Source organism: Clytia hemisphaerica, unplaced genomic scaffold (assembly GCF_902728285.1).
Source record: "Clytia hemisphaerica strain Z4C2 unplaced genomic scaffold, Clytia hemisphaerica genome assembly, whole genome shotgun sequence".
NCBI lineage: Eukaryota > Metazoa > Cnidaria > Hydrozoa > Leptothecata > Clytiidae > Clytia > Clytia hemisphaerica.
Window position 1 is genome coordinate 48,731 of NW_027104191.1, and position 27,627 is coordinate 76,357.

Here is a 27,627-nt window from a genome sequence, read left to right on the forward strand (position 1 = left end):
TCAATAATGAAAAATTCACTATGGTCAGAGCCCTTAAGGTATAGAGTAAAATGTGACTAAAATTCGTCGCCAGTGGGAAAAATACCCTATAACTTCAGATCCACTGAAAAATTTAATTAGTTTTCATCCCTATTTGAAATTCAATGGAAAATTTTTTGGGGTGTTTTAGATCGATCGTGGAATTGAAAACGTTCAAATCTACGAAATTCAATCCGATTAAAAATAATTTTTTCAAAATACAAAATTTGAGATTAAGAGTTATTACGAGTTTTATTTTTCTATCATTTTATGAGTTAAGATTATTAAAGCGAAAAAAAACTCTTTTACCGCAACGGCTGTTACACGTGTTGTAAGCCTACTAATACAAATTCCCAATGGCAAATAAAGAACGTTTCCAGCAGCAGGGATTCTCATATCCTAAGTTGTATAATACCTTGATTCCGAATCGGACGGTTTTGAAAATCTTTTAGGTTTAAAAGAATTAGAGAAAGCAGCAATTGAGGAGAAAAAGAGATTAAAATATATCTTTGTGAAAAAAACAATGCAAAAACAAAATTATGAGAAAGTGACCGTGTGCCATACTCCTCGGTATGGAGCATCATACATGCATTTTTTTATAAGAATGTTTTTTTTTTTTTTTTCATTTCATCTTAGACATTCTTAAAAGGGATAATCAGATGATTTGATATATTTAATTACAGAAACCTTCAGTGGTCTTTAGTAAAACCTCAAAGTATTTTTGTTTAATAATCTTCCAAAATCGAGATATCAAAATTTGAGATTTTTGAAAATGTGTTCTTACACAGTTCTTATGTTGAAATTCTATTATTTTCATCCTAAAAGTCAAAAAATACCTCAACTAATAGTTAGGAAATTATTTTTTTGTGATTTTGTTCAAGACAATAGGATCCCACATGCCAAATATTACAAACCATCTGATTATCCCTTTAGCTTAACTTTTTTTGGGGACATAATCCCAAATCATTCTTACGTTAAATTTGTAAAACGTACATGAAGCATAAAATGGCAAAATCTTTTTGGGAAACATTTCTTTGGGACTGTTGGTAATTCACAGTTAAAATCCCGTTAAAATTCTCTTAAATGGCATTCTTAGGCTCTGTTGCCAAATTCAATGATGACAATTTTCTTAGCATCATGAATGTTCTTATAAAGTATATTCTTACAAAAAGAAAGCGTGTATTTTTGAACAAGGTGAAAGCTTTCTATAAGCATATCTAAAAAAATTCGATTTTCTAAAAACAATAAAAATTTGTTAAAGAACAGTAGGAAGATTAATATAGAACAGAAATCTATTGTTCTAAAACAAATTTTGGCATTTGGTTCAACTGATGGGCTAAGAAATCATTATTCTTATTACTCTGAAACATAAAATGGAAGCTTTTGTGTTTTTATCAAGATGCCTCATGATGGCATCATTTGTTGATTGTTTTCTGAGACTAAAACAATACGTCTTTTGTTTGTTGTTCCAAAATGAGAATATAGAATTTCGTAATTTTCGCCCTTTAAAAAAAGCAATATTTATATGTTGAAACTTTTTTTAACTTATCTATGTGAATTTAACAAAATGTAGCATGAGTAAAAAAAAGTTAGTAAAACCGAAGAAAAGAAGAATAAGACTTTTTAGGAGTTAATCGCTAATATCAGAGAAATTTTAGTATATAGAGTGATAGAAATATTTCATAATATTAGAAGTTTTAGGACTTTTACTATAGGAAGGCTTGATAGAGATACGAATTGAGATTACGTACTTATACAAAAGATATGAAAAATTATACAGGAAAATTAGAGGTGGAAAATGAAAAATAGTTCGGAACTAAGTTGGAAGGAAGGCAGACAAGCTTATCTTTGCTTATCTATCGTATATAGATGTCAATTGTTTTTCTTTTTAGATATATATTTTCTTTTTCTATTAATATATAAAGCTTAATAATTGTAAAGGTTCCAAGGAATTTCCTTTCTTGTGTTTTTGGGACTTATTTTTCATTAACCGTAATGAGGTTTTTTATTGGTTAGATGTTGGGGGCAAGAAGGAGTCCTTGAAAAAAATTCATAATTCATTTTTCAGACAATTCTGCTTTTTTGGGAGATTTAAAATGTTTGATTCATTTTGAGGATGATGTACATGTTTTTTTATAAGTACAAACTATATAAGAACATAAGGCTTCGATGGCCAAATTGTTAAGAACAAGTGAAGAACATTTTAAGGCCTCGTAGACTCTAGAACACTCAATTTCGTAGAAAAATGGACAAAAATACTCAAAAAATGGTGAAAATAAGAACATGTAAAGAACATCTTTAGGCTCAAAACTCAAAAAGTACAAAGCTTCAAAAATTTGGATGTTCTTATTAAAAAACGTGTATTTTCAAGGTATACATAGTCAGAAGTCGTCATTTAGTCACCTCAGTTAGAATGAAAAAGTCACACAAACCTCTGTGTCTGGGACTCGCTTGGACCGCAGTATCACTGGAAAATTTGGCTAAAACTTTGTCCCCATTTGTGAAAAATACCCTACAATTTCAGCCAACTGGATAATTGACTTTCTTTTGATTATCATTCAAAACTCAATGTAAAAAGAAATTGCACTCCAAAACAATTCTAACTGAATTTTTTGACCTGGGAACAATAGAATTTTTACCCGCATTGGGATTTTCGGAGATATTTGACTTAGAAATCTCTAAAAAGTCTTTACGCAGTATTTACGTTGAATTTCTATTGTTTTCAAGTAAAAATTTGAAAATTCAAAGTCGAATATCTCAGCTTTGGAAAATAATTGGGTCAAAAACTTTGGAGGTGTTTCTTAGTGCCATAAAAGGTATCTCTAAGCAAAATGTAAAAAATCATCTGATGATCCCTTAAGTCCCAATCGCAAATATTTGAAACCATTTTATTGACTCTTAGTCTTACACCGTTCCAGGTTAAATTGTTTTAGTTTATTTCTAATGTCTTGTTACCTTTAGGCTATGTAAGAAATCCATGTATCATAAGTGTTGAGTGAGAATGTTATTTAACAACAGTGAAAATCTTGTGCTTGCAAATCCTCAATGTTGATTTTGAGGCTTAAATATTTTCTTCGGCAGCATTTAAGAAGTATTTTCATTACGTTTTAAAGGTTGATGAATTTGAAAGTTTGAATGGGTTTATTCTTTTATGGGTCTTATAAATTTGCTTGTTGGGATAACAAGACACTTTCACTGGACAAAATCTTTGAATTTGATAGATAGCTTGTCAGTTTTGAAATACAGTGTTTGTTTTTTAGTAAAGCTTTCAGAGTTTTCAGATCTTTCATTTGTAAAAAGCTCAAGTACTGCCAAATCATCATACTATAGTTAATAGAAATTTCAATCAAAAGTTGATACTTGGATAACAAGATGCTTTATTGTGAGTACTACCATGTCAAAAAATTCAATCGAAAAAGTTCACATATATAAATATTCATTTTGTAATTTTTTTTGTTCGAATTTAGCACAAGTTAGGCAGGATCGTTTGATTAGTTTAGCGATGGTACTTGACTTCTACGAGTATTCGTAATAACAGACTAGCTTCTTACTTGCTTAACTACTCCTTTCATTGTATCATTTCAAAGCAAACGACTGCTGGTAGAAGATGAATTACTCAAGACTGCTTCAATGTTTTTACTTGACTTCTATATTGAGGTTGGCCAAAGCAAATGCAGAGATAAAACGTATGTATTTTCTTTTTCTTGGCTTTTTAAATAGGACTGAAACTCGAAAAGGGGTTGATATTATTTATTGCTGAGGATTTCAATTCTTTTATTTTCAAGTCAGAAAATCAAGTGGGGATGGGAAAAATAGCACAATATTTTGCAGTGACAGTGCCGTAAGAAGCATTTTCATATTGGGGGGGGGGGGTGAAGTTTAGTGACACCGCGAGGGCCAACCATGGTTTGGCCCGAGGGGGGGAATTTTGAAAATTTGAGCTCTAGATTGCTTAAAAATACAATCAAAACATGCACATAAAGACAATTATGACAAATTAAAAAAGAAAAACTTTGCATTTTGCAAAATAACCATTTTTGAAAACATTATTGGGGGGCATAGCCCCCCCTTGCCCCCCAGTTGCTACGGCACTGAGTGAGGATTGGTTTATTTGATTATTTTCAGTGGGGACAAAAATTGAAGGAAAATTTTTCACTGGGGACGATATTTCTGCCAATTTTTCCAGTGGGAAGGGGTCCCAGTAGGTCTGTGAGAAGGAGGTGTAATAATTAGACCATTTATTCTTTGAAAAATTTGGAGGTGTTTCAATGCCCAACCAATGAAGGTCTTAGATGCTTCTTAATAGAAAAGGAATTTGACAAGAAACTTTCCTGTAATTTTGCGAATTTATACTAGTATCAAAAACGTGTCAACTTATGGAACGTATTTTAAATATTTTCTCTTTTTTTTATTCTTTTTTTAGCCTGTGGAGACGAAGCCGAAGGCTGGATACATTACAAATCGTCTTGTCTAGTGTATGTAAATAAACATCTACATTTCAAGGAGGCACGAAAGTATTGCCAAGGTTTTCTCGGAGGGACAGCTGACATTGTTTATAATGTGGATGACACAGAAAACGAGTATATCAAGACAAACATGATTAGAAAGGATCCAATATGGATAGGATTGATGATCACAAGTCAAAATTCTTCCAGTTGGATTCGAAATAATGGCGAGGGTAATTTTAAGAATTGGGCTTTTAGTAGACCCCCTTTTCGAAATGGTGATTGTTCCATTATGATGGAAAGTGGCTTCTGGTTGGAAACGAATTGTAATGGAGAACATCCTTTTGTTTGTAAGAAAGGTACGTTTCTAATGATAATCCAAGGTCGAATTCACCGTCGATAGTTTTATCAGTTTACAGTACGCGTTGTGGTCCATAAACTGTCCTTTGAAGCTATATTGAGGTGTGTAAGGGTTATACCGTTGATGGTTTAACCCGTTTAAAATATGCGTCGGGGTCTAAAAGCTTTGTCCTTTAAAGCTATTTTGATGCGTGTAAGCGAGTTATATATAGAAGCGTCTCGCAACCATCCCAACAGGAGGGGTAGCTGCACAGTATCCAGCTCCAAAAAAACCTAATTTCTTTCTAAATTCTTCAAGGTCCACGTGAAATCAAAAAGGGCTTTTTTAGGCAAAGAATCGACTAATGGGTTTGGTTATAGCCGTTAAACGTTGAGAAACAGAACCAGTTTTCAATTTCAATCCTTTTTCCTTATTAAAACAGCAATTATATTGAGGAACAACCTTTCACATTTTTATTTTGAATCTATTGCAATCTTTCATCAACAGTTTGTTTATTCTCGTTTTCTATAAAAAACCTCAAAAAACGTGTTGAAATTCGATAGTAACCGTTAAATAAGCCATAATCTCTGAGGAGTTACAAATAAGCAAAAAGGTTAATCTTCACCTTGTTGTTGCGAGTGGTAGATAACAAAAAGCTTCTCATATATTTGTCACGCACAGTATAAAGGCAACCCCTAAAGTTGCATCATATCATACAAGAAAATCTCATTTTCATATAACCCTACTTTATTCTGCTAATTTTTTTCGCAACCCATGCCGTCCTAATTTTGACCCCACCCGAATAAAAAGCTGTAATGAGATTCGCACTTTTGTCTATTTTGTACAATTTTGGGGGTAGTGTATTTGAAATCACTTAATAACTCAAACAAACTTTCTATTCTCTTCAGTTAACAATGGCTTACACGTTTTTTTATAAGAACAAGCTATATAAGTATGTTCTTATATAGCTTGTTCTGGCAAAAATGAAATGTTAAGAACAAGTTAAGCACATTTTAAAGCTTTGCAGTCTCGGAAACACCCGATTTCTTAAGAATATGGGTAAAAATGATCACAAAATGGTGAAAATAAGAACATGTTAAGAACATTTTTAGGCTCAAAACTAAAAAAGTAAAGAACATCCAAAGGCTTCAAAAATTGTGAATGTTCTTATAAAAAAAAACTTGTATTCCATATCTCGAAACTTCCACAACTCGAACAAATATTTGTCCCCCCTGCGTGTTCGAGTTATGGAGATTCCACTGTAACTGTTGACTTCTTTTCACAGAATCATCGCTGGAGGACGAAGATGAGACACGGCGTGCGATCATTTTCATCACCATCCCAATCACCATGATCGTCTTCATCGTCATCTTTGTAGTCCTCCTCTTCCAACGATCACAACGTGAAATACGAAAACTGAAAGAGAGGCTAGCCTCAAGTGAAGTTCTACATCTTATAGTATCTAAACCAAATCCTGCACATAAGAAATTGAATCATTACGCAACTAAGATTTTGAATGGTTCCGTACAGAAAAAGAATCTTGAAGCGACGCTTACTTTTGATAATAAACAACTCAGACGTTGGAATGTGTTTGCATCAAAACGACCAAGTTCTCCAGATTTTGACTTGGTGACTGAGAATCGACATACTGTTTTGACGCTCTTGGGAGCAATAGGTATTGATGAAATTAAACGTGCTAATGAAACTGTGAAGGTTGAAACTGAGGACTCGAACAAAGAAGATGTTTTTTATATCCATGATGAAGTTGTGTCGAACCAGTACACAAATTGTGAAAGAGAATTTGCAGAACAGGATATTCCATTTCGCAGAACCAAATCAGAGAGGTTACCAAATAGAAAGGATAGAACGGGGAGGAATATAAGTTTGCGACGATCTAATAGTAATATTTTCAGCTATGAACAACGAAAAAGTTTAATACTTGAAGATGAGTATATTTCCGAAGCTTCAAGAAAAAATGATACTGACTTTCAAACGAATGAAGATAAAAACTTCGAACCAAGCTCGACAGACGATGTTATTGATAACAAGGAGACTAAACCGAGAAAAGCTACCCGTGTGAAATCATTGGTGCACCAAAAGAGACTTTCACAAAGACTTGTTGTTGAGAATCCATACACTGAAACAACCAGACTATAAGAGGCCTCCAGTCAACTTTCAAATCACGTAATCACGTAAAAATTCTCAAATCACATTATCATGAGTTAAATTTCCTTTCTATCACGATCACGTTGATCACGCAATCACGCACTTAAGAATCTTCAATCACGAAATCGCGAACTTGAAAAACGCCAATCACGCCATCATGAAAACTGCTGGGGGCCTCCTATAAGATACGAAAGTTAAACACTCTATTGTCGCCCTATCGTTGCTGTTTTGGGAGTTGAAATTAAAATTAGTAAAATTTCCACTGCTAAAATGAATTGCATCACGTGAAAGAGCTCTGCAATAAAGGTCATAATTTATTGAGAACTTTGGGTAACGTTATTCAAATTCAAAGTTCGGGTGAGAATAGAAATGTCAGTACTTTCACTTCATTTTTATTGGATATTTTTATTTTGGAGGGGTTTAGTGTTTCCAGGCGCAATTCTCAGTCTTACTGGAACGTTTGGAGCTTTTGATTGAGACATCCTAAACTTTTAAGAGTTAAAACAAGAGTTGGGGCATTTTGAAAATCATTTGTGGTTTCTTTTTATTTAAGAATTCCTAGATTATATCTTTCGAAAATTTACAAGGTTAAAAATACATTACTTAAAGTTTCATGCTTATCGCAATCATCAGATGTGTAAAAACATTTTTAAAAAAACCGTCTTATGTACAGATTTGAAGTGTGGAAAAAATCGTAAAAAAATCGTAAAAAGGTTAAAAGCAATTATGACAAATTTAGGTGATAAAAATGATTAAAAGCAATTATGACAAATTAGGCGATAAAAACTATAAAACTTTAAATTGATTCAAGTGTCTCCGGTGGGATGCTTTTTATGTTTTTCAACAAATGTTTATTTAAGAATTCCATAATTTTAAAAATTTAATTAGCTTGTGCTAAAATTTTTGAATTTGTTTGTGTAAAACTCGATTATATTTTGGTTTATATCTGTACCAGACGTACTACGTCTTTTTTCTAGCGGAGTAAGGAAGAAATTGCGATAAGATTTTTTTGCTTAGGTACTTGTCCCCAAACAGACATTACTTGCCCAATACGTCTTATATGCATCTGCGCTTGTCATTAAGTAGTTAAGCAAGTTAGATTCTTATCTTAAAATCTCAGTGGGACCAAGTTCATAAGTAAATGAAAGCACAATGGGGCTACTTTACATGTATGATGACTTAGTTTGGAAATGTGTAAGGAAAAAATTATCAGCAGATTTCACCAAGATAAGGGTAGAAAACCTCATAAGATTAGTCACTGATGTTATATCAATATGCTAACTTAGACATTTTTATTCGTTTATCATCGGCCGGGTATTGACCTTAGAGGAAAATACCCTAAAATTTTAAGCAGCAAATTGATTTTCGAAAAAATCTATTAATGCTATTTTCATTGATAACAGTTGTGGCTACCATTTCTCCAAAGCTTTGGGAGTCTGCCTTAGTTTTAATTAAAGAAAAATATGCAATTTTTCATTTTACTCATAATTCTATAGTCCAATGAATTACCAGTTATTTAAGCAGGAAAAGTCAAACACCTTAAAACTAATATGTTTGAATATGGATTAACAACACATTGTGGAAGAGCGATTCGTGTGGAGTAGGTTCACATAAACAATACAAAAGAATCAGTCTATTTACCGTTTATCGTTTTTCCGGCTAATTCTGGCATTTTCTACATCTCTTTCCCAAATTTTAGATAGAGATTCTATAATTTGTTTGAACTTCAAGTGGACTCACCATTAAATATGACCTGTCGCAACACGAGTCGTAGGATAGGAATCAAAATACTAGAAAAATTTCCATATTTCCATTTGAATGAAAAGCAGTTCTAAAATTGGCGTAGAAAGACTTAACATTAAATTTAGCGTGATCCTTTGAGGAAAGAGTTGACACCGCTTTAACGTTAGCCAGTACATGATTGTTTTGCTTAAATTAAGCGACAAAAGTAAATGATGTGAATGAGAGTTACATACTGGCTATCAACACCTTGAAGAGACTGACACTGTCTGTTGTTTCTAGATGGCTAAAATGTTTGCAAGTGGTAAAGCAAGTGGTTACGATCTGTTATCAAGAGAATTCGTTATTATAAAACACTTTCTTAAAACAGCTTGTCAGTTGTATAAAACTTGCAAAATTGTACATATTCAAAGTGAAAAATCAATTCGTCACATATTTTTGCGGCTTTAAATGTAGACTTTTTAAAGTCCCAAAGACTTTTGGTTGATATCTCAATCAATGATTTTTTTAACACAAAGAGTTTTTTCTTTAACTTTATGGGTGAATAATAAATAAGAAAGAAAGTAAAGGCTAAGATATAAGATTAAATGAAAGTGATAAATCTTGCGGTTCCATAGGGTTTTCATTATACTACTTCAAGTGATAAAGATTGAAGAGATTTGACATAATTTTCATGTCCGTTTTGATTGCTTTTTGTATATGACATTTTCTTGATTGAATCCTCAAACGCTTTGTCGGAGAATAAGCTACAGGGTTTACAGCAGTATTGGCAAATCTACAAATTATTTGTTTCAATACCAGGTGTTGCATATTGTAATTTGTAATTTGGTCAGAACGATGCAATTTCATATTTTCGGTTTGTTGCTTTTTCAAGCAGTATGTTTTGGTTGTAGTGAAGCTGGAAAGACAAGCAAAAAAGACACACAGCACACGCACATGTCTGGGTAAGATATATCAATGATTGCTTCCGATGTGAAGTTTAAGCTCCACAAAAACCAGTAAATCTTTGTTGATATCCAACTTATTTTTTGTTCAAACAATTTCTGCCTCAAATTGTTCTTATCGTGTTATTCCTATTTTTTAGGGAAAAATTAATGTATTTTATCCAAGGGGGGGGTACTACTCTTTCCGACTGACGGAGATGGTCCACTGAGTTCAGAAGAATGGATCCTACTAGGGAGAACCATTTTCAATCAAATTGGTTGATCCTCCTGAATGATTTCAATAAAAATTTCAAACACAGAAGCGACTTCATTTTATTTTCATAAAATCAAAATTTATTTAAGACGTTTCGGTGTCATCCGACCACCATCATCAGTTTAAAAACATTGAAATGAACCATTTTAAAATATAAACTGTTTTAAATTTTTCGGAAAATCTTTCTAAATTAATGTATCAAAAGTTATGGCTGTTTTTCTATGAAAAGTTTGGGATGGAAAATTGGTCAAAAAGCCATTATTATATTTTCAAGATTTTGAAGCAAATAAGCTTTTAGAAAAATTTTCCGAAAAAATAACTTTAGTTCGGTAAATCGTCGAAAATAAGCTCTTCAAAGTTGAAATACTCTTCTTTGCAAAAGTCTTCATTTTCTTCTTCATCAAATTTTTTCATTGCGATTTTTAAATCTTCACTCTCACGGATAATTGGCCTAACAGAAAATGTATAACATGCCACAGTTTTGTGTGCTACATCAAGTAGAACTTTATATTTTGTAAGTGGCAAATATCAAACATTCGCTATGGTCAGAGCCCTTAAGTTTTTTTTACAAATTTTACTCTCAAGAATATTAAATTTCTTTGGAGCTATAGAGATTCAAATGTAGTCCAGATCAAGAGGCATTTTTTCAGGTCAAGGAATCTTTTGGATTCCATTTATTCCATTCGTTCAACCTCAAAATCTTCTTCTTCTTTTCCCCTGCTAGGAATTTAATTTTCCGCGATAAGAATAAAGTCTAAGGGGAATTTTTAATCGGAGTTTCTTTCTAGTAGTTAGGAGGGAGGCCCATGGAATTAACGAAATCAATCAACCGTTGGTTTTGAGTTAATGCCTTCGACCATTCAGCCATCTCTTAGAAATTGAACGTTTTATTCACTTTTTGCTTGACAACATTCCGTCTTGATATTATGACCATCCTCTCAGTCTTATTGATGGTATAGATTTGGCCACTAAAATGTGGTGATAAAAGATCTTGTGTAAATTACTATGGTTGAAATTAGAAACCATGAACCATATCAGAGTTCATTTACATAACGGGTCTATTTCGTTTGTGACTGTGAATTGTTACAAAATTTGAAATTCCTTAGGTTGCCTTTATCGCCAAGATCTTGCAAATAAAGAAATTTAATTTAATAACCTCTGAATTTGTGGCCACTATTTTAGATTCTATCTAGTGGTAGAATTGTCCCTTCAGGGGGCGTCCCTCTTATTGAAGCTTTCATCATCCAGGTATAGTAGGAAGAAAGAAAGAAATTCCAAGCCTGAAATTTCTATTTTAAGAATAGTCCGAGACAATCCCTTTTTGCTCCTAAGTAACGCCCCATAATGTCGAAAAAAACCTTCGACAAAGCCTTAGACTTTCCACAATAAAGGCGGAGGGGGTTTGTAGGGGTTGAAAACTTTTGGCTGAATCCCGGAATCCCGAAAAATGAAAAATATAATAACACCGTCACACCGGTTTGTAGAGGTTAAAATACCGGCACAATGACAAAAAATAAGGCTAGATACCGTCACCGTCTGATTTTAAAATACCGTTTTCCCGTTTCTTTTTTCTTCAAATCCCGTAATACCGTACTAAAAAAAGGCCAATTCCGTCACACCGTAAAAGTACAACCCCTCCCCAAATAAAGGTGTTAGGTGTTAGGTGTTTGACCTTAATTTTAAAGACACTTTATTTTTTTTTCCAAAAACATGAATCATTACACCACATTATAAAGATTGGTCAGAAAGATTTTGAGCTGTTTTGGAAACTTTGTATTTGTTCGTCACGCCATATAAAACACCTAATAGAAAGCCTTATTATTTGGAAGGGCTTTTGCAGCTAAATATATTTTCTGATTTTTCACAAAACACAACGGCATTACATTCATATTAAGTTACAAGCCTAATTTTTGCCAATCTTTCATGACATATCGACATTCGAACCATAAAACCTTTCCTTTTGTTTTTTAAAAAGCCTTACAAAGGAGGTATATATGTCGCATAGACGGGTGTCACAAAGTATATCGTAATATAACTTGCTTTACTACCTTAATTATACCTAACCTTCTTAACCTTATTACACCCCTGTGTCACGGACCCACTAGGACCCCGGCCACGTCAAAATCGACGAATATAAGAAAAATTGACTCAAAATTTATCCTAGTAGATTCATGGCCCCGCTGGAAAATTCGGCAAAAATTCCGTCCCCGTTGGGAAAATACCCTGGAATTTCAGCCCTACTTCAAAATTGACTTTGGTTTCATTCCCACTCGAAATTTAGTCTTTAAAAATTGCACTCCAAAACCTCACCACTGGATTTTTTAACCTTGGATCAATATAATTTCTATTCCCATTCGGATTTCAATAGGAATTTTTATCCTCACTGAGGAAAAGGTTCCACCGAGGCTGTGAGACAGGGATATCTTTTTAAAAAGCTTCGAAATACCAATACCCTCATTATATGAATAACAACCCGGATCGTCGTTTAACCCATTCTCGCTACCCCGATGAATATAAGTTCTCTAAATCTACTCCATTATCCTAGCTCAATGACGGCCTCAAATAAGAATAATTCGATAACGCTAACGCTTTCAGAACCAAGTCTTTTTTTAAAAATGATTTTCTTGATCTCTAAAAATATATTGGTTCCTCTGACAGTAAAGTTTTATGTTTTATGTATCTGTAATGTATATAAAATGCTATTATAGTTCAAACTGATACGTAGCGGACAACTAATGTAGTATTGATAGATTAGGATTGGAGTAGTCTAGCTATATCGCATTGATAATAAATCGATAGTAAAGCTAAGTATGGAGTACACTTGAAGCTAGGGGTTCACAGACCCGGTGGAAACGGGGGTATTGGGGAGACTTCAGCCTCCCTTCTTTTGAGCAAATGAGATTTTCTTCAGAATTTTATCTCATTTGAATCGTCAGCCACCTCACTTTTACGGTTGTTCCACCGGACCTGGTTCATCTATATTCTTCTTTATCTAGCCGTCATGTATGTTCAAGAACGAAAGAAAGCTTCAAATATTATCCAGTAGAAAGAACACTTTGTATACCTAAGTTCATCACTTTTCTCCGACCATGCACCGATCGATGGGGAAAGAAAACGAAAGGAATGTGCACTGCATACAGGTAAGGTCGAAGTTTAAATATTTTGATTCTATACTACTCCGTAAAAGTTTTTTATCTGTGAAATATTGAGGTATTATCAAAGCAATTTTAACATGCTAGTATTTAGTTGCCCTAGTATAAAGCTACAGCACTGGGCTACGGTGTGCAGGGTAACGGATTCAATCTTTCGGGTCATACCAAAGATTATCCAAATGGTCTACTTAACGCCTCTGCTAATGCTCAGCAATCAAATAGAGGTTAAGGGTAAGGGAAGCAATCCAGGGAGAAAAAGTGACACCCTCTCATACCTTTGGGTGGATGGCCATCAAAAGAGGTTCTATTCTACCGTGAAAAGCACAGCTCAAAATCATATATTTACTCTGTGCCGACGAATCGAGATTCTATTCATCACGCAATCAGCGAAGACAAAAGTAACCATGACGACCATCCAAGATCTTGGATGAGCGTCATAGTCGATATTTTTATTCCCTTCGTTGAAAACACAACTTACAAAAATTCATCAATGCTTTGTAAAAAGGCTGCGTTTAGACCAGCCTGGCATTTGTAATTGCTTGCAGTATTCTTTTGAATTCTATTGTTCCGCGCAATTGTTCGGTTTGTCAAATGCCTAATGATGCCAGTGTGTTGGCATTTCGTTGGCATTTGAAATGCCATTTTGAGCAAAAGAATCCCCTTTTCTGGCATTTCAAATCAAACAAAGGAACCAAAACAAAGAGAAAAAATGACATTTTTGATTTTTTAAAGTATTTGTACGTTTTTTAATTCAGTTCTTTCTATAGATTGTAAAATTTGCAAGATTTGCCATAGCCTAGCCCTACGGCAAAAAGTTTCAGTCTTAATGACTGCAGTTTTTGAGAAATTCCATACTTTTCATTGTTTGATCTGTCAAAGTTGAACTTGAGGGAATCACCCTTTCAGTAATGACTCTAAAAAGACGATTCCTTAAATGCCATGACAGAAAATACAATGGAAAAGCTATTAAAATCGAATCCCTCATGAGCAAATGCCAAATTACAAATGCCAGTTGGTCTAAACGCAGCCAGAGTCAGTGATAGAGAATCATAACATAAAGTCTGTCTATTATTTCGATTCAATTAAAGTGACCTTTCCATAATTAAAAGTTTAGTAATTACTGTTATACATTTGGGGATCATGTAAAAGATTTCTTTTGAAATAAACTCATTTCAACTACACTTGGAGGTTTCTGGGGAATTCGTAAATAGTAAACTGCATACTGATACAGTCTGCTAGACATTAATATGGTAATATTTGGTCTTCATCTTTGATTTTTTCTACAGTGATTAGATTGGCACATGCGCGATAAAATTTATATTTTTTGTCTTCAGAGGTTACTATTTTCTTTGAAAACTTAACCTCGATACTCAGGGTAGTTCTATTCCATTACAAAACTCATTACCGATTACGGTTCATATAACAATTTCAGGCAGAAATACACCAAAGTGATCAAGACATTTTATCAAAAACACAAAGAATCAAAAGTGGAGTTTTCTTGTTGTGCTGGATGGAAGAAAGTCCCTGGAAAGAAAGGCTGTACCCAGCGTAAGTATTAACTGTACATTTTCTATTAAATGCTAACAAGAATTCCAACTTGACTTAATAAATCGTCGAAACTGTGTAAGACTGGCACGTTAGTCGGGCTGGAACGGTATCACGTGGGATAAGTGAGCGTAGTAGTAAGGTAAGCGTGTGAAGAAATTTTGTCGGCGGCAAGGGCTGAAAGCTAGTCTAGTTTGCTAGTCTAAAATTATATCAGAAAACTGTTTGAAAAAGCTTCTACTCCCCTGTCTCGCAGACCTGGTTGGACGCCCGCCCAATGGGAACCAGTGGAAAAGATATCTTACAGTTACAGCCCAACTAGAAGTCGTTTTTGATTTTATCCCCATTTGGAATCCAAGAAAAATCTTTTGCACTCTAAAACCATCTCATTGGATTGTTCGATTTGGAAACAATATAACTTCTATCCCCATTAAGATTTCGATAGAAATTTTCATCCTCTACAGTAGCCCGGGGTCCACTTAAAGCTTTTTTATAGACTGGATGGCGCGATTAAGTGGCCCGGTAGTATATGGTAATATGCTTTTGCTTAGGCGGACTGTAAAACAGTCCGCCAGATTTTAGTTGATTTTGGAAGGTAAAAACAGTATGAAGCAACGTTTTTATTTGAGAATAAAGGATTGCAAATCTGTTGTTGATGTTTATTTCTCATTTTTGATTATATCTTTCAACTCCAAGTAGTTTTTTTGTTATTTGGATTTTAAACATTCTTTTTCATAATGGCTCCAAACGCTCCTAGTCTACTTCACTGGACTCAGCGTCATCAAGAATTATCAAAAAGCAAAGTTCAGCCAGAAGTAGACTCTAGTCTACCTCTACAGTAGACTTTCCAGCGTAAAAAAAACGCTAGAGTCTAGGAATGAACCGCTCACTTATTGATATCATGAAGGTACCTTCATGTTGATATAGAAAATAGATCAACCAATAAACCTTTCCATGAATTACGTCACGAACATCACTTGCCTCGTTTTGAAATTCATAAAAAAATCATTTAATGTCTCAAGGAACATAACCACCATGGTAATTATTTGAATACGATGCAAATAATGTTCATGACGTAATTTATGAAAAGGTCTATTGATTATTCTCTCCCGCTCCAAACGACCAAAATCCCTTTTTATTTTAGCAACGTGCAAAGGCAATTGTAATGGGAACGGTTTATGCACAGGACCAAATAAATGTGCATGTACACCGGGATGGCAGGGTCCATCTTGTCAAACAGGTATGACCAGTATTTCATTGTTATTGTTTCAAGCTCGGAGGTGGCTTCTTGGTAAATATAAGTCTACTGTCAACGAACTAAATTATTCTTACGCAAAGGTATGGACGTCTGATAGCTCAATATCCCTTCTGAAACCAGTTGTATTGAAGTTTTTATAAGATGCTCACATAATTGGTTATTCAAAATAGTAGAGATGATGCGTTCTTCAGAAAAATATAATAAAAGTTTTTGTTTGAATAGTTAACGACCAATCCAATGACAAAAATTCTTGTAAAATGTTCATCTTGAACCTCTGAGACAATAATCTGAAGCTACTTTCATAGGTTTTGTATGAGAGATCTTTAAATTAAAAATTTGAATGACTAGAGGTTAATAATACAATCATTGGATTTCTGGAGCTTACCCCAGAATTGAGATACGCATCCCCTTTAGCTTTAACAAAATCCATTCAGGGGATCACAGCCTAAAATGGGGAAGAAAATTTGTTCGAAGTAAGGAAATGTCGAGTTATAGAGTAAAGTATTGTTAGCTGAAGGGACTAATAAAGCTTGTTCGAGTTTATGGAAACATTCGCGTTATAGAGGTTCGAGTTAAAGAGACACCACTGTATAGCATTTTACAACTTTTTAGATATCAACGAATGTCTAAAAAACAATGGGAAATGCCAACAAAAATGCATCAATTATCGAGGAACGTTCAAGTGTCAATGTGATCCAGGATACATCTTACAAAAAGATGGTAGATCTTGTAAATGTAAGAAGGCTTTACTTTTTTAAAAACCATGTCAACATTTATAAGAATGTTTTTATAAAGTCCACAGCCAGCCAGCTAATATCTTTGTTCCATTTGAGAATCACACGAGGAGAGGATTCGAATAATATTGAACATCCTTTTGGTGGCACTAAAGCCTGAGAATGATGATGTTTATTTTAACAGTTAACTCTCTCTAATTCAATCCTCAAGGGACCAAAAATCTTTGTCGAAGTAGAGAATAATTAGGATTACGATGATTGATTTATACTACTATTCAGCTGAGAGAGCATCTTAGTTCGAATTAGAGAGAGTTGACTGTAGCTGGACCACTGTCATTGGTTAAATATTGTGCTTTCAAACCAGCATATTTGATAGCCGGGGAGTATATCGAGTTTTTATTCCTTACCTTATTTCAGTCTGCATCAAATGCAGTGAAGAATATCAACAACTTGAGAAGAGAATGACAAACGTTGAAAAGGTAATTATTTTGAATGAGACCATCTCTTTGGACAGAAAAGAAAAACAACCTGATTAGATAAGAGGTGAATTTTCTTGCAAATTTTTCCAATCCAATAACCGGTGTGCACTGCTTTCTCCAGCTGTATTTCCTTTGATTTGAATACTCTGAGCGATCTTTTTCGCTGCTGGTTATTTTGATAGAAAGCATATAATCCAAATCTGATCTTAATAGAAAGAGCTTACCATAATTAACTCAAAGATAGCCAAGTTATAATGGCTCAAAAAGTTGCAGATTAATTCGATATGCACCGACCCAAGAATTTTGAAAGAAATCGAAAAGAAAAGCCGATAATTTGGAAAATTATCGACCCTCTAATGGCGGAACTTTTTGCCGAAAGAGCGGGCATTCCCGTAACCTCTATCTGCCTATGTGACGCTTCTGGGCCATCATCACTTTGATAAGAAATTTCAAAGTATCACGGCAGTTAAGACTGGTCGAATTTTTTTTTCAGGAAACATCGACATTGAAGACTGAGAACAAGAAACTGAAATCTGAAATTGTAAGTTAGAGTACATTCTAAAAACTTTATATTTAAGGTTCTACATCGTTCTTAAACCATGAAAATTATGATAAAACCTTTTCTTTTCGGTCAGAAACCAATATAACAATAGCGTTCAGTTTGAGGTCGTTGTTGTTATTTTCTGCACGCGTAGTATGATTATTCGCCCGATAGTGTCATTTGAGCCCGACGCGAAGCGGAGCCCTCTGAAGCCTGGCGCTTTAGTTTCCTCTAGCTAGCGCGGGTATGACAATTTGAGTCACAAAACCTTTCAATACCGCCCGCCGATTGAACCTTTAATGGCTTACTTAATGACCACTATATGGATAATAATAGTTAGTAGAGTGAGATCTGAAAAATCACAATTTCATTTGATACAAGAAATATTTGTTGGTGAATTATACTAAAATACAAGTGATTATTCGAGAAATTTTAAGATTCGATATTCGTCATCACCATATACGAGTCCTAAGTAGTCTCTTTTGATGTATAGTTCGAAATGGAGCCGATTGTAAAATGAATGCGTTTCATATCTCCATTTTCCAAATCTCTGATAAATATCAATTGTAAAGTTATTGTAAATACCCGTGTGTGTTGCTTTTTCTAGAACCATATCGATACCACATTGCAAAAACAACAAGATGAGATAATGGTGAGATTTTCAATTCTTTCGACTTTTCAGAATGCGAATTCCCCTAAATGTTAAAATCTGTCTGGCTTACTTGGACATTACTAAATACAGAGGGACTATGGTTTTTTAAAATTAGAATGAAACTTACCTGGCTATATGCTTTCAAAATCTCTCTTCTCTTCAATAGTATCCATAGAATACATTCATTGAAGATAAGATACGATTTGGTGTCTAAAAAGTTTTTCAATATATTTTTTGACAGGTAAATGCTTTAGAGCATCAAAACCAATTGAAATCAATATCCAAAATCCAAGAAAAGATGAAAGAAGACCACGAGCAACAGCAATCAGAACAAAAACCTACACAACCAGCGCCATATTCGCCAGAGCCTATTAAAGGACAACAGGAAACTGTTCCTGATAAAAGTAGCAATGAAGCAAGTTTGAAAGTTTTTGATCAAGGGAATGTTCAGGAGGGATTATCTGCTGAGGATAACGAAGAAACGAAAGAGGAGGATGAAGAAGAGAAGAAGAAAGACGAAAAGAAGGAAATGGGAGACAAAGAAATGATGGAAGAAGCAAAGAAGTTTATGGCTCAGGTATGATAAATTCGACTATTTTAAGCTGTATGCACGTGAAAGCAGACCAGCGAGGTCTACCCTTTTGAGAAAAAAACGTTTATGGGGAAATACATATCATTGTTATGATTAAAACAAACAAATTCAACTTAATTAGCAAATAAAAAATTAGCAAGTACGTTAAAAAACGACAAAAAAACAGCCTTTTGTCGATCAGTCACTCCTGTGAAAATGGTAATTATACCACATTTCTACAAAAAGTTTATTTTTTTCTTCTTCATTTTTCATTTTCTTTTTCCTTTTTTTTTCTCAAATTTCTTACTTGATAATATTCCACTCACGAATATCTTTTTAACGAGCACAAAATCGCAACTTGATTCGAATTCTATCAAAAGTTACAGCCATTTTTTTCTCCAGCTGCAAGTTATTTTGAGACAGACTTTAGATCAAAAGTTAAGGGTGGTGGAAAAGCCCCCCTGGTTTTGAACCACCCCTAAAAGCGTATGAATAGGGTTAAAAATATTTATCAAGGGTCTATTCAAATAAACAGCCCTCGGCTTAGTGCTCAGATTGAAATCTCATGGCCGGCTTAAAAATGAAATGGCCAATACGTAAAGTAACTAAGTCTGTGACTGCAATCGAAGGCGACCCAAAGGCTCTTCTTTCGATAGCTATCTACCCGAAGGTAGAGGAAGGCGCCAAACTTTCTCCCTGGATTGCTCCACTTACCCTTGATCCTTCTCTTAATTGCTGAGTATCAAGGAGAGAGGCATTAATTAACATTTTGGGAATCTTTGGTATGAAGAACCGACTGCGGGTTGGACCCACAATCTTGCGCAAACTTACTTAAACCCTTGGGTTTGTAGGGGTTCGAAAAACCGTTTTCCCGTCAAAATTTTGCTCAATCCCGGAATCCCGAAAATTGAAAATCGAAAAAAATAATAACACCGTCACACTGGTTTGTACAGGTTCAAATACCGGCATAATGACAAAAAAATAAGGTCAAATACCGTCACCGTCTGATTTTAAAATAAAGTTTTCCCGTCTTTTTTTTTGTCAAATCCCGCAATACCGTACTAAAAAAGGGCCAATCCCGTCACACCGTAAAAGTAAATCCCCCTTAAAATATCTTACTGAGAATACCAGCCTTTTACTGAAAGGAAGGAAGGGTTGAAATTCGAAATTTGTTACGTCACCCAAAGTAGCTTTCAGTTTTTGGTGAGAATGTAAAGTTGTTAGAATTTGGTTATCTATGCGGTAGGGAAACAAATTATGAATCATTGTGGAATAAACCATATTTAATAGATCATTACCGAAAGAAATTCATAAATGTTTTCGAGACGTGTGCGTATATTAATCAACCTAACTAACAAGGAACAATTCTACTCTCCAGAGAAAATATGCAAATTTATTGACAGGAAATCAATTTACCAGAATTACGCATAAGTGACTGTGTGAGCGTTTGAAAGGCTTTAAATTATTGCGGCTAAAGTAATAGGGGTAGTTCCGGAGGCAGAATATCTTCATTGTATGCAATAAAAAGCTATCACTATTAAATAAAATACTTAAGGCTAGAAATATTATTAAAAACACATTAGAAGAGTTTGTGTGTGGAAAATGACTACGTGCTCTTGCAGCGGTAGGTCGAATTTTTTGGTGATGTGTGACGTTAATGAAGAATATTTGAGGCTCATCATAAGATTTATGTATGTGGTCTGTATCAATATTAATTTAAGGTCATTATCATAATTACAATCCAAGATGCAATAGTATCTACGTGAGCTAATGTTCTACCTGTAATCTCCTAATTTCTTCTCTTTGTTTCCGAAACTCATATTGAAAAAATCTGGCAACAGTCTTAACCCGAGAGTCTAAACTCTGATTTTTTTCTATTTTTAGGAAGGCTGGGTAGAAAACTCTCTTAGTCTATTCTTTCTTGTTGGACCCGCAAGTTTAGGAGGTGTGTCTTAGAGATTGTTTTAAAGTATTTATTATGTTGATGAGCATTTTAGGATATTTTGCGATTGGATTTTTCAAGGCTATTTTTCTAGGATTCTTTAAATATGCTAGAACTTTTCAGGAGCTTTATGAAACTTTTGAGGTTCAGGGACACTTCCACAGATTCATGACTTTTGAAAGTTTTTTAATTTTTAGAGCTCGTATAAGGTCAAACATTCAGGGATTTAGGAATTCTTTTATTTTAAGAAATTTTGTGGATGTCTAAGAAATTTACTGTAAAAGATATTTTGGAGTAATTTTCTCCTCATTTGAGCCTAAAAGAAAATCATACTTTCGGAGTTCCCCGTCTTTCAATACCTTGTGGCCCATTGAAGCCATCTTTTTGTAACACTTCAGTGATTTGTACGGCCTGCGTAGTTTTCACACAAAAGACTAAATTTCAAAGAATTTGCCACACGGAAGCAAAAAAGCACTAGACATCCTTTCTCTTACCTGGAAAAGGTTGAAGACTCAACGCCTTCAGCTCACCAAATTTGCCACCATGCTACCTAATGGTCTGTCGAGAATGTATTTCTCAGTCATCCCTCTATGGGCATTTAATAATGGGCGTAGTAATATTTGGGCGAAAAATACTCATAAGACAAAAAAGTTTTATCTTACCAGATACATGATACCACATCAAAAACTTCTTACAGTACTTGTTACACCACAGTTGGTTACTGTATTCAACGAAAATCTTATCATTTCATTTGTCAGTTATTTGTCTGGTTAAAACAATGAAAATTTTACTTCCCAAGGGAAATATAGAAAAAAGTGAATCTTTGAACCTACTGGGATTCCATGAAATTTCACAAGGGATTTAATAAAATTATTTCCATGTTTTGTGTTCACGTAAAGCTTTATCAAGGGATTCGTTTTCACATACTAGATTAAATTTGGAAAATTATTGGCAAAATTTGCCTTTCAGGAAAAGCCTTCTGAAAATCAAGATAGTTTCAATTGTGCTTCATAGTCGGGATTAAAACTCCATTTCTGGTGTAAATTACTCTACCTTGCTCAAGGTTTCGAGGGATAAACAAACAAAGACAAAATTTTCAGATCATTTATAGTAGAGTTATTGCCAGAAATTCCAAAATTCCTCGCTAAACTAAATAAATTATTTCTCAAATTTATTTTTAAGGAACTACCCTTAAATATATCGAGAGGGTGGTGTTTATTCTTTAAAATTTTGGAATCTTACAAAATAATTTTGGTATTTTCGGCATCCTGGTTCGATATTAGAAAAATACCTAAAGCTTTTTAGTAGTCTAAGGGAGCGGTTATAAAGTATCTTCTAGGGGGGGGTGGAGGATTCTAGGGGGGGGGGCTCGAAATTTTTTTTCGAGGGGTTTAGGGGGGGTTCCAAAATCTTTTTGAGGGTATAGGGGGGGGGGTCCAATTTTTTTTTGGAAACTCAAGAGAAAATATAGGAAGTCTAATTTCATAGTTTTACGTTTGAAGATTTCAAAAACTCATAATTTATCTTATTGGATATATGTACAATTTCATATTGGCATTATTTGGGCATCATCGCCTTGCCCTTTTGGTTTGTAACATTGAGCTAGGTGAGGGAAGTAGATTAGTGGCTCTCACAGCTCATCAGAGTGGTTTGAAAAAGTACTTCTTAAAAGAAATTTGTCAAAACAAAGTGTCTTTTAGCTAAAATGGTGGTGAAAAATATTGAAATTTTCGCCCGTCGGCGCAAACCATGGTTGCGCCTCCTTAGCATCTGCTAATGTCAAAACAACTTAACATTTCAAAATACAAAAAACAAATTCCAAGTTTCTTGACTCAAAGATTCCGGGCGTTACTTTCAACCATACTGTTCTTACAGTTTAATATTTTCACTTAATAATGGAGGGCGCAAGTAGGGACAAAAAATACCAGGGGCGCCAATTTCATAGTTTGCACCCCCAGAAAATTAAGCCAGGTCGCTACTGGGGAAAATAAGCCGCATTTTTTTCCAAATTTTACAGAAACTCGGAGAAAACCACTTGATGATTCTTGTCTTAACCCTGTTATACTTTAACTTAACAGGGCTAAACTATCTCCCTTACCTTATTTTGACATAAAAAACTGTCATACAAACAAATAATACTCTTTGTACCGCATCTGGATGAATTCTTTTTCGCGTAAAAATTTTCTTAGTAGGGGGGGGGGGGGGTGCGAAAAAATATTGGGCATTGGGCCTTATGAGGGGGGGGGGGGTTCGAAAGTTTTTTCCAGGTTAGGGGAGGGGGTGCGAAATTTTTTTTGGATTTTTCAAAATATCCTCCACCCCCCTGTGCATAGCACTACTTCGTCACATATCCTTACTTCGTCTCCTATTGTTATTTTCTTTTCTACGTCATAATTTATGCTTAAAAATTAAACAGCTAAACATACATGGTTTCCGCCCGGTGGAACATAAATGGTGAAACCCACCCGCCACCCCGAACTAATTAAAATTGTTTCGCTGAACTCACAGGGACAACTCCCTTTTGGCTCCAATCTTATCATATCGCTGTTGCATTTATGTACGTTATAATATTCTGCGTGGTGACGTGCTGGAAAGCAACATGCATTAGCCACAGCTGTTAGTGTTATGACTCTCAACGCATAGTCTGTCACCTTTAAAACTCTCAGCTTAGTCAACGTTTCCGAAGAACTTCTACCGTCAAAGTTGCACAATGCAATTTAGATGCATTTATGTTCCACCGGGTGTTACAGAACAATACAATAAAAAAAAGCAAGTAGAAACCACCTCTAATTTCAAGATCGATCAGAAATAATTTATACGATTATTCATGCATATATTATGACGTAAAAGAGAAAATAACAATAGGAGACTAAGTAAGGATATGTGACGAAGTAGTGCTATGCACACCCCCCTCTAGTAGATACTTTATGACCGCTCCCTAACCATTGCAGATGAAAACTCTTGACCCAATAAGCATAAATATGGAATACTATCAGGGGTGAAAGTGGGAAAAATTTAAGTTGAAATCGCCTTCAAACTTCCTGAAGAAACTCTCATAATTGACAGTTTATTGTTTACTAAGCTAATTTTATTGTGAAGATTTCAAGTCATATTCTCACATTCAATTTGAAGCATAAAAAGGTATCTTCCAACTACTTGATGTACTCCAAAAACTAATTCAAATTCCACTTCAGATTAAAGTTAGACCTAGACAGCATCAACAATACCATCTTATTATCCTAAAGGCTTTTGGTGCGCAAGCTAAACCGGCGTTTGCGACGACAGGAACCGTCTAGTTATAACTAAAACATTTTTACCCTGACAAAATTCTTCGGTATCAAAACACTCATACACCCACCCACCCAGCTTAGGAGACCAACAAAAGTTTGAAATTACTTTAACTATTTTTGTTTTTATCTTTCTTTTAGTCACCAGCAACCTACCTCATTTTCAACAAGTTGGTCGAAAAATTAGACATGCTGGAAAAACGCATCAACAAATGTGAGTAATTCCTCAAATGATTCATTTTGATATTGATATTGACCTTACCTGATATTAACGATATAAACGCAATGTTCGAAATCCAGCTTTTTGGGGTGCTTCCGTTTGAAAATATGGCGTCATCTTGACTTACACATATCAAGAACTATTTTCATCTTCTTCAGAAAATAGTCGATAGTTTTGCTTACCTGCAAATTCAAAAATACCACTGTCTCAAAGCCCCAGTGGAAATTATTCCAATTTTTACCTTGAAAGGAGGAATGAAACAGTAGGATGTTCTCTAGCCGAGGACGAAATAAACCTGGCTAAACCCACCAGGGCTTCTTTGACACAGGGGTGTTTAAAAAACTAGTATTTTTAAGTCCTCTTATTGACAAGCACGTCATTTGATTTGGTACGAAAATTTGTGGATGAAACAAACAACTTAAAAACCCTAGTATAAAAAGGGTTAAACCGGGGGGGGGGGGGGGGGGTACTAGGGTTGGTGAATGAGGGGTATGTGCGGACGGGACCTCCGAAAGCCGACCCTTAGAGAGACCAAATTTTAGTGAAAAAGTGACCCTTAGAGAGACTTTTTCTCTGATTTTCTCTGATTTTCAAAAATTTCCTACCCTTAGTGAGACTTTTTTGTAATTTTTTCTCTCAAAATCAAAATTTTTTTCTAAAAATCGTTATTTTTCCCACCCTTAGAGAGACTATTTTGAAATTTCCTGATTTTTGTAACCCTTAGAGAGACTTTGAAAGGTGAAAAACCCGACCCTTACCGTCCGCACATACCCAGCACCTATTTTTGCCTAAGTACCCCCCCCCCCGGGGGTTAAACAAACAACTTAAAAACCCTAGTATAAAAAGGGTTAAAGCAAAATACTTAAGATTCATCACTTTCTTTTAAATTCAGGCTCGTGTGCCACCATTGCTGCACAGACCAATGACATCTACAGCAATAATACTTCAGACCTGGACAGCTACTATACATATGATAATAGCCAAAAGAAATGAAGAAATAATTTGTTGACATTGAATCTTGAGTAACTTGTAGATATACAGTACACTTCATCGATAAAAACCTTCCGTCTATTTTTTAACCGATGAGGTGATATTTGAAGACCTTTCTTTGTTTAAAAAACATCACACAGGATAGGTAATCCACCGGGGAAAAGGGTACTAGGTTTTTGAGGTGACGAATATGCCCGAGCCAAAAATTTAAAATAGACCCTTAAGGCTTGGGGACACAAGAAGCTTTTTTTCACGTTGGTGCAATGCAACATGCTTCATACCATCAACCTGAAACGATTTCTCGTGTCTCCACCCCATTTTTCTTATAATGATATTTGTGCTTGTCTCACTTATATCCCTGGGACAATGGAGCAAAATTGATTATCTTTTTGTCTCATGAAAAAAAAAAGAAACCATGAGACACGCACTTTTTGTCCTGTGTTGGTGGGATGGAGCGTGTTGCATTGCACCAACACGAAAAAAACTCCTCGTGTCCCCAAACCTTTAGAGAGAAAAAGATCTTGACTTTTTTGAGACCTTTTGAGATTTTTTTTCAAAGTTTTAGGCGATTTTTCCCAAAATCTATTCAAAATTTTCAAAAACTATAGCGTTTTAGAGGGAAATTTTCAATTTTAGTGATTTTGGGAACCTTTGAGGGGCGTTTAAGGGTACCCCTATGGTTTGCACATATCCATCACCTGTTTTGACTAAGTATCTCCCTCCCTCCCGGGTAACCCCGTATCTTAATAATTCAAAAATACCTGCATCATTTAATGGTTGGTAACATCGAAAAATTTTACACACAGTGTCAGGAATGACACAAAGATTTGAAATGAATTGGATGTGAATGTATGATATTTATATTTGTAGTTTCTATAGTTGTAACCTATATATTTTGTGACGAATTTTTTGAATAAGAATCAGGTGAAAGTTATACTTTGCTAGAAAGATAAATTAGAGTGGAATAATGTAACTGCTCAACCAACTTTCTTAAAACATTTAAAATGAGCCATAACTAACTAAAAAAATTCCTGTTATGACCAGCTTAACATTTCAATTTTACGTTATATAATAGAGCCTTACATAATAGATGGCCATTCAATGCTAAGGAATAAGAATAAAATCTTATAGCCGTTCCTTAAAATAGTTTATATTATTCTACAATTAAAGTATCGAAAGTAGTTAATTGAAGTGATCAAAGTTAATTCTGTCTCGCTAATTTCAAGGATTTTAACTAAAGCAGAAGTTAAACAAATACAGTAGGTTTTAAGAAGGTTATGTCACAAAGGGATTATCAAAAATGTATAAAAGGCCAGACTATATACCAGTTCAGCATCACTTGATCGATTCTCATCAACTGACCGTAAAACAAACAAAAAATGAAGATTATTATTGTCTCTCTTGCTCTCTTGGCTGGTAAGTTAAATTTTGATATTTTTATTTCCAAATCTGCTTAAAATTTTAACAGCCTTGTTGTCGTAGAGTATTCAGAGCGAAACAAATCCTTTAGAATGTACCTACAATAGACCGATTACAATTACTTATAGTTGCCGCTGCCCTCGAGGTTGGAACCCAAACTGGTACCACACCACCAGCTGTCCCATGTCCAGATTCTCTCTGCAAAGGAAAAGCTGACGGAAACTTCCAATACATCTACTATGGACGACTCAACAAAAACTACTTCCTCCAATGCTCAAACGGATTAGCTTACTGTCAAGCCTGCTGGCCATTGTCCTTGGAATTCAGTGAAAAATGCAACCAATGTTTGTACAGCAAACATGACGACTGTGTTACCACCGAAAAATGGCACCCAGCCACCACCTTTGCTTGTCCAGACAAATGCCCAGCCCGTGGACCACACTTCAGTGGAAACATTGAAGACCCACACAACCCACACCAATACATTGCTTGCTTCCACGGACAAACTGTCGGATGCATCGCTTGCCCAAAGGGATTGGAATTCAACGAGAAATGGAACGCCTGTTTGTTCAAAGGAAAATACAAGACCGAGCCAGAGCACTAAATAATTTTCAAAATAAATTTATGCTAAAACGAAAATACTGTTGCAAAAATGTCATTCTTAACAATTTTGTAATTTTTAATCTGTAGTTTAAAGAAATAATTAACCATTTTACTTGCATTCAAATCAAAGATTTTGTTTTTATTATGGATTAGGTGTTAAATAGGGAGAGTAACATTGTCGATCATAGGGTTGCATTGGTTTCCCGGAGGCGGAGTGTCTTACAGGGTTCTTTTTTAAGGCTTCCCAAAATACACTATAAGGGTGTAAGTTTTTTGGCAAAACTATGGAAAATTGCTTAAAAGCCCCAACTCTAGCCCCATGAGACAT

At 34.8% G+C, this 27,627-nt stretch overlaps 2 protein-coding genes across 2 annotated transcripts; both read left to right on the plus strand.

Annotated features, from left to right (window-relative positions):
- Positions 1-3,486: 3,486 nt before the first annotated feature.
- On the plus strand, positions 3,487-7,545 carry LOC136815029 (uncharacterized). The gene is made up of 3 exons (XM_067071462.1): positions 3,487-3,704; positions 4,442-4,822; positions 6,089-7,545. Exons 1-3 carry the CDS (start codon positions 3,626-3,628, stop codon positions 6,958-6,960), a joined length of 1,332 nt encoding a protein of 443 aa, XP_066927563.1. The 5' UTR covers positions 3,487-3,625; the 3' UTR covers positions 6,961-7,545.
- Positions 7,546-9,293: 1,748 nt separating this feature from the next.
- LOC136815077 (uncharacterized) lies at positions 9,294-25,280 on the plus strand. Its single transcript, XM_067071521.1, has 11 exons — positions 9,294-9,653; positions 12,903-13,046; positions 14,491-14,606; positions 15,748-15,843; positions 16,474-16,596; positions 17,013-17,074; positions 17,568-17,615; positions 18,223-18,267; positions 18,509-18,844; positions 24,209-24,281; positions 25,180-25,280. The coding sequence occupies exons 1-11, from the start codon at positions 9,547-9,549 to the stop codon at positions 25,278-25,280; spliced, it is 1,251 nt and encodes a 416-aa protein (XP_066927622.1). The 5' UTR covers positions 9,294-9,546.
- The last annotated feature ends 2,347 nt before the right edge of the window (positions 25,281-27,627 follow it).

What these genes read in the sequence shown, in the direction of transcription:
- LOC136815029 (XM_067071462.1), top strand. Translation starts at nt 3,626, where the DNA reads ATGAATTACTCAAGACTGCTTCAATGTTTTTACTTGACTTCTATATTG. An exon ending in AGCAAATGCAGAGATAAAAC is followed by an intron (nt 3,705 to 4,441) that starts GTATGTATTTTC and finishes TTCTTTTTTTAG; the next exon opens with CCTGTGGAGACGAAGCCGAA. An exon ending in TCCTTTTGTTTGTAAGAAAG is followed by an intron (nt 4,823 to 6,088) that starts GTACGTTTCTAA and finishes TTCTTTTCACAG; the next exon opens with AATCATCGCTGGAGGACGAA.
- LOC136815077 (XM_067071521.1), top strand. Translation starts at nt 9,547, where the DNA reads ATGCAATTTCATATTTTCGGTTTGTTGCTTTTTCAAGCAGTATGTTTT. An exon ending in GGGTCCATCTTGTCAAACAG is followed by an intron (nt 15,844 to 16,473) that starts GTATGACCAGTA and finishes ACAACTTTTTAG; the next exon opens with ATATCAACGAATGTCTAAAA. An exon ending in AACAACAAGATGAGATAATG is followed by an intron (nt 18,268 to 18,508) that starts GTGAGATTTTCA and finishes ATTTTTTGACAG; the next exon opens with GTAAATGCTTTAGAGCATCA.